Source organism: Sceloporus occidentalis, unplaced genomic scaffold (genome assembly GCF_023333645.1).
Source record: "Sceloporus occidentalis isolate IW3139 unplaced genomic scaffold, rSceOcc1.0.p SCAF_10, whole genome shotgun sequence".
Lineage (NCBI taxonomy): Eukaryota > Metazoa > Chordata > Lepidosauria > Squamata > Phrynosomatidae > Sceloporus > Sceloporus occidentalis.
In genome coordinates, this window is record NW_028316990.1 from 6099620 (window position 1) to 6107381 (window position 7762).

General features: G+C 43.4%; 1 protein-coding gene across 1 annotated transcript; it reads right to left on the minus strand.

Moving 5' to 3' along the window:
* Nucleotides 1-1407: 1407 nt before the first annotated feature.
* On the minus strand, nt 1408-7276 carry HSBP1 (heat shock factor binding protein 1). The gene is made up of 4 exons (XM_089540364.1): nt 7103-7276; nt 5937-6003; nt 4652-4770; nt 1408-2870 (listed from the first exon to the last, which is right to left on the minus strand). Exons 1-4 carry the CDS (start codon nt 7145-7147, stop codon nt 2853-2855), a joined length of 249 nt encoding a protein of 82 aa, XP_089396490.1. The 5' UTR covers nt 7148-7276; the 3' UTR covers nt 1408-2852.
* Nucleotides 7277-7762: the final 486 nt, after the last annotated feature.

Sequence of the window (7762 nt, forward strand, 5' to 3'; positions counted from 1 at the left end):
AGATTTATTCACAAGATGTATCTTGAGTTTTGTCCCCCAGCTAGAACATAGTGCTCCTCCAAAGCTGAGACATCTGAATGAGAGTCATAATGCGTTGAATCATCAGAAATCAAGTGATGCGGCTGTGCATGTGCGCGATTCAAGCCCGACTATTGTCTTTTTGAGTACATTGTTTTATCAGTGTGTGGGCTGTGATCCATCAATTCCTCCTAGCCTCATTCTGCTTCCTCTGATGAGTTGCAAAAAAACCAGAGAAAAACTGATTGGAAACTTGTAATCTCCTTGAAACAGGCATGGTTCCTTTCGTTTGAAGGATTTGCAGTTATGTTGTTATTTGTCAGTAAGTCTGTTTCGGGTAGCAGTTCCCTGGAGTCTCTTCTGGATGAAACCCTTAAGACACCAGATCCTGCCTGATCTTGGAAGCTAAGAAGGGTCAGTCTTGGTTGCTACTTGGATGGGACACCACCAATGAATGTCAGATGTTGCAGGCTGCATTTCAGAAGAAGCAACTGCCAGCTTGGTCACCTGGGCATCCAAATTCACAGAAAGTGGCACTGTCCTAAAAGGCAAGGATGATATTAACATTCCCCTTACGTAATCCTGAACACTGGGATTTTGAGATTCCAGACAAAGACACATATGTATTTCTACATGTCTGAAATCTTAAAATTCCAGTGTTTAGGATTATTTAGAGAATTTATTGATGTTTTAAAAAATCAGGACACACACAGACTCCTCTACGGGGAAAATACTGACTTCTTATTGCCTAGGCCAGTGGTTCTCACTTTTTAGTCTTCCAGCTGCTTTGGATTTCAATTCCCAGAAATATCAACAGACCTCCTAAACTGTGCAGGATTGTGATTTTTCCACCACTCATTTATATGGCTTCTCTTCATTTTGAACAACTAAAACACTCAGAGAAGACCGTGGCAAAACTTCTCCTATGGTGTGTATCTGTGTGTGTGACACCACAGATGTCAGCCAACCCATGCTGCATCTCTGCCAATCTGCACAACTACGTTTAACCCCAAAGGCCGAAATGAAAAGGTACGTTTGACTTCAGTGTGGTTAAATCACTTGGAAACCAGCTTCACCTGTTCTTGTATGTTGTGAACAACGTAAGTCTGAACAAACATGTACACTGCTGTGAGGTCTTAAGCAAATGCGTCACTTGCAACATCCCTCCTCCCAACATACAAGACTTAGGTGGGCGCACCATCAAAAGAGCAGACTGGATTTGTTCACCTTTCCCTTGTGTTAGTCCCCCAAGTTATCCCAACGTAGGATGGGAAAGAAGAAGAGCTGAGACTGTGATCCAAAAACTGCTCCTTGTGTGATTTTAGGAAGTCCTGCTCTTCTTCTTCTCCTCAGGCCGGTGATACACAAATCCACATACCCTAAACCAAAGCAGACTCCATAGAACAATTTATTTTTTAACAAAATCACTGTCCACCTGTGTGACATACTAGTTTTGGGGCTTCACAGAGTAAAAACAGCATGGGGAGAAGTCGGAAGAGAAATACTGATTTGGGCTATTTTAGTTCTGTGACACATCTGTTGAATACAGCCATAATATACACAACACCATCTCATGCATGCTCACTTTGAAGTAAAACAACCCGGGGACTTAAGAGTGCGTCTGTAGCAGCAATTTATGGTTCACATATTTTGTCGGACTGCAAAATCCATAATTCCTCACCATTGGCTTTGCTGACTAGGTCTGATGGGAGTCACAACTAGACAACGAATTAAGAACCACACCATCTCTGGTCTACAGAAATGCACCTCACAAAATGATGGGACAATAGGTTTCTCTTGACGCATTGAAATTTGTGTCTAATGTTTGGTTCTCTGTGTTTGAGCTTCAACTGCTGAATTGGAAACACAGAATTATTTTTAGACTGCAGGACCTGGGATGCATTTTTATCTAGCCATTTTAAATACTAGCATTTTGAGCAGCGTATACAACCCAAATACTACATAATTTTTAAAAGGTTAATAAATATGATCATGTAAAGCAAGCTAGGACAGGCAGCAACATGCCAGTCAACTACTGAATTGTACTTCCAACGAACTGTGAAATAAAGTGTGTGCATTTCCCCACCAGGAATAACTCCAAGCTGGTAATATCCATGATTAGAAATCAACTAGGTCTCTTAAGGTTAGCTCTCAATTGCAAAATCAGAATTCCAGGGCAAGACTGGCTGCAATTTACTTCAATACCACTTTAATGGATCACCTGTCCAAAATCAGTAGCGGAAATCAACAAGCTGCCTAGATTGATGATCAGAAACCAAAAAGAATAATGGCTCATGCTGTTTAAATACCCCAGAGCCTGACTGTATTAAACCCATTACTAACAAAGGAACACATTGGTACAATGACTGATTTTAGAACATGTTTTCATTCTTGTGCTCAATTCCACAAAAGTGCCTTGTGAACATATGACTGATGTGTTGTTCAAGTTGATAAAAAGTACAACAGGTTTTAGTCACCCCCAGAGAAAAGAATTACAAAAAGGCAACAGGTCAAAGGATTGTTTTTTTTAAAAGTGCAATGTCACGAAAATCATTGTTAGTACGTTTAGCTGAAATCCATCAAATGCTCTCCCTCTTTTTTAAAATATCTGGAATTTGATAATTTTCAAAACTGTGTGAAACTTACAATACACGGGAAACCAGAATAGAAGTTCTTCCAAATCTAGCTATACAAGGTACATCAAGAATGCAGATTCTACAGCTGTAGAAAAATGTGTTTACATTACATTAGTAAATGGGGGGGGGGGGGACCTTAACAAAAATGTTGTCTTGAAATCCCTGTAGGCTTGTAAAAACGTTTCTTCCCATCGCCCATCACAGATTATTGGCAAGCTGTTGAGGGAAAAATAAAGAAAGACACATTTAGGTACAAGAATGATGCCAGAGCAAGGCACCTGTGTCCATGAGTAATTGCTACAGGCTGCAGCAGAAGGAAGGAGATGGAAATCCAAGTCATTTTAACAGTTGAAATATTACTCCCCCTTTTTCCCCATCCCTTTCTCCTTCTGCATTTCATCTTTCTAAGATTACAAATTTACAGGGAGGGCCTGTATTCTCCATCAACTGCACATGAACTGTGGAGTCGAAGGCTTTCATGGCCAGCATCCATAGTTTTTTGTGGGGTTTTCGGGCTATGGGGCCATGTTCTAGAAGAGTTTTCTTCCTGACGTTTCGCCAGCATCAAAGATGCCAGCCACAGATGCTGGCGAAACGTCAGGAAGAAAACTCTTCTAGAACATGGCCCCATAGCCCGAAAACCCCACAAAAAACTATGCATATAAACTGTTCTGTGAGTCATTTTGGCTGAGAAGTGGGATAGAAATGCTTCAAATACAACACCAAGAAAGCCTAATACATTTTAACTTTAAAATTAAACAAAGCAGAGCTCCTTCATCAGACTGCTGGAGTGTAAAGCATTGCTATGCATGGTACACCATTTCCATGTGCTCAACCTATCTGCTCAACTCTTCAGGTCAGATACTCTCTGGCCATTCTGTGGCATGCGATGTGTTGAGCTGAGTTCCTACAGCCACCATTAGTCTACTATTACATTGCTATTATTCTTCTGGACCTTTGAAGGACATCCAGATCTAGGAGAATACCTGTTCCTTCCCGTGACCAAGTGTAGCAGCACAGTTGGCTACTACTGTCTTCTTGTCCCTCTTTCTTCTAAATGCTTGTGGAGATTAGGGAGATGTTCAGCCTGTAAGTAGGTGGAGCTGGGTCATTGTGGATGGAAGTGATGCATAGCTCCAACCACAATGATTCAAACAGTACTTATGCAAGTGTACTTTCCCATTAAACCTGTGTAGATAACCAACAGGATTCTGTCCTAAATGTACTGTGAGCATTAAGTGACTAGAGAGGTAGGCTTAATGTTGCATCCATCCACGAAGCTGTGTCTGTAAACTTGGTCCAATGACTTTGAAACCTACATCACACAACTGTTGAGGATGGGGGACAGTGGCGGGAGGACTACTGTGTACAAGACTAGAAATTTTATTCAAAAAATTGACCCCAAAAACCTGAGTTGACTTATTCACAGATAAATATAAGAACTGTACTTTAACTCTCTGATTTTTAAAGGAACCATTCTCTTCTATGAGTAGAGTGATGGAAAAGCAAGAGCTGAGTCCATCCTGGAAGCACCTAAAAGAAGCACCAATTTCCTCTACTCTCTCATCCATGCAGCCTTTAGGGTTAACACAAACAGTTATGCCTGCTGGGCTTTTGTAAGTTCTTTGGCATCATTTTCCTTTGCTTCATTCTTTAGATCCTTTTTAAGATGCCCCTAAGTTTTACCTTCGACTTATCCACGGGTCGTATCAAAATCCATAATTTTGGCCCAAAAACTTGCCCTCAACTTATACATGCGGTCGACTTATATCATTGAGTATATACGGTATGTTGAAACTGGGGACAAGTTTTGAGTGTGTATGTTGCACTCCCACTCTGTTCCAGCTTACTAACAGGAATGTATGGACAGGCATGGCACTGGCGATGAATCCTGCTTCTGCAAGCCAAGACCTTCAGCCCCTGTGCTTAGCCTTTGGTGCCAACTCACAGTCCTCCCCATTCTGACCCGCAGCCATTGCATCATTGCAAACCCTCACTTGGTTGGTCTTGGTTGACGCCGCCTTGTTCTCGCCTTCCAGTTCCTCCACTCCCGCCTGGGTCATGAGATCAGCAATGTTTTTCTCCAGGTCGTCGATGCGGCAGCTCATGTCGTCGAGTGACTCCAAGTTAAAGAAACAAGTCACATGGGAAATAGGTAGCTTTCTGGTACCACCACCTGACCCTCCCCAAATCTGCCCCTTTTCATATTTTCATATCTCTGAGGCTTAATATAGGACAGGAGGGAATGAAGGCTTAAATATGGCATACTCAATGGTAGTAAAACAAATGGAAAAGATTGACATGTTCTTAAAAGTATGTAAGAGCAACCAAAACCACGCTATTCCAGTATTTCCTTTCCAAAAACTGAGAACTAGTTTCTTTCACAAGGCTCACATACAGGTCATGAGTACAAAAAAAGTGTATTCAATTGTCTCTCTTCCCAGAGGCAATACAGAAATGAAGGCAAGTACATTCTGACTATCCATCAAGCATGGGATTAAAAGTAATGTAAAAACTTAACTCCTTGCTTTCTTGGAAACCCATCCCAAACTGGAGTCCAGTTTGGCTTCATATATCGGCTAGTAAAGCCACAACATGCCTCAGCCTTCCTTGCTAAAAAGAAGACTAGAAAGCAAATGTTCCAATGTATACTTGCCTATTCCTTTCCCTACTTTTCTCTATGTTGTCTACTGTGAATAGACTCTGTCTTATATCTGAAAGGCATTTAGAAAATGTTCAACGCTTTACTAAGTATATAATAATAACAGCAATCGATCTTGTGTGACGAACAACCTCATCCCCATAAATCCACCGAATCCCCTTTTAAAGGCATCTAAGAAACCTGAGTGATGAAACAGAAAGAGTGCGGTTCAAATCTAGACTCAAGTCCAAAACACACAGCAGGAATAATCCGGTTTGAGACCGCTTTAACTGCCCTGGCTCAGTGCTAGGGACTCCTGGGAATTGTAGTTTATTGTGGCACCAGAGCTCTCTCTGACAGAGGCAGCTAAATGTCTCATAGAACTACAGTTCCCACAATTCCATAGCACTGAGGTAGGGCAGTTAAAGCAGTCTCAAACTGGATTGTTTCTGCAGTGTGTTTTGGACACAATCTGAGCCTCAGGGCCCACTTTGCTACCAAAATTCTCTGCTAATGTAACGACAAATAGACCACTTATAGGGACCAAGTCATACGCCAGAAAGGGGATTTATAGGCTTCACGGTTTCTGTATATTACCGAAAGAGAAATCCACTGGTGATGGTTGAAATTTCAAAGGATATTCCGGCCAATGATCTGGTCCGACATGGTTTGAAACTTGTCTTGCATTTGCTGCAGGAGCGTCTGCACCTGAGGATGCCAAAAACAAACATAGGCTTTGTTACAAGACAGGAACACTGTTAACTTCAGGCCACTGGAGGAACTCTGATCGGTTCAGTCTGAGAAAAGAAACTTCTCCAAGGTCTGAGCCCAGGAAGGCATTTTGGATTTTGGTATCCACAAGGAACTAAGCCCTTAGATATAGTGCACCTGCGTCATACGCGGGTACGCTTTAAGCGGCTTTCAGCCTCTGCTGAAACCTGCGCAGGGAGGAAGGGGCGACGCATCCCATTGGGAGTAATGGGGTGCAAGCCCCATTCGTTTAAATGGGGCAAGGGCATGCAAGGAATTTGCTTTATGTGGGGAGTCTGGAACGGATCCTGCGCGTAAAGCAATGGTGCACTGGATATAGGAATGACTGCTGGCACAGCCTTTGTGGGAATCAAATCCTGGTCTCCAGGATCGTAGTCCAATGCTCAAATCATACACCATGCTGTTATATATATATATATATATATATATATAGTGTGTGTGTGCATATATATATATATACACACACACATACATATGTTATGTGTGTCTATTTGTGTCTTTGAGTCATTTCCAGCTTATGGAGACCCCAAGGCAACCTTATCACGGGGTTTTCTTGGCAAGATTTGTTCAGAGGTTTGCCATGGCCTTCCCCTGTATATGTATACATACACACACACACACATATGTATGTATATACATATAGACACATATACACACACACATGTTCATACACACACACACACACATATACACATACATACATATATACATATGCATACATACACACACACATATATATGTATATACATATACACACGTATACCCACATGTTTATATATACATAAATATATATACGTACACATATCCCATCCTCTAAACAACCCAAACCCTCCCTCTGTTTCTATAGCAACAAGTTCCCCACCCCTCTCTGTCTCCCTAGCAACCAGGGCCTCACCGGGGCCCCTGTCCCCGCCCATGTCTCCATGGCAACCTTTCTCTCCCCGCCCTAACCGAGGCCCCCTCCCTCTGGGCCGGTCTCCATAGCAACCCCGCTCCTCTCAACCCCCATTTCCCATCATCCCCCGCGAGGGCTCACCACCGCCGTGAGGTCTTGCACGGTCTTGGGGTCTGTCTCGGCCATGGCGGCGGCGGCGCTTCTGGGTCTCCTGGGCCTCGATCTCTCTCTGAGCCGAACGCGAGAGGCTTATCCCGGGCCTCCCTTCCAGCTCTCTGTCCGCTCTCTTCCTCTGAGAGGCTTCCCGGGAAATCTCGCGAGATCACGGGACGAGATGAGGAAGAAGCGGTGCATTGTGGGAAGTGTAGTTTACACACAGAGAGACCCTGAGGCACTTATATGAGCGCTTTGGATTTGCGGGATGTCGGTGTGTTTGAGATACAGATATGGAGAGATATAGTTTTTGCTTTGTTCAAGGAGCCTTCTTTGGGAAAGGCAACGCCTGACAACTTCCGGTAGTCGGGCTTCCTGTGAAAGGCAAGGCATTGTGGGGGATGTAGTCCTGCTCTGCCTATGGAGGAAGTGGAAACGAGAGGCTAGAGCGCCTCAGGGGCACGTGACGCGGCGACGCTCTAGCCCTTGCTGCAACTCTGTGGTTTCGTTCCAGAGCTTCCGGTGAAGTGAGGCCACCGTCTTTTGACAGAAGAAGGAGAAACAAAATGGTTCCCAATTGGGAAAGGAGTCAGACAGTGCTGCATCCTATCACTCTCTCTTCAACTTATGGAAAGCAAAACAGTGGCC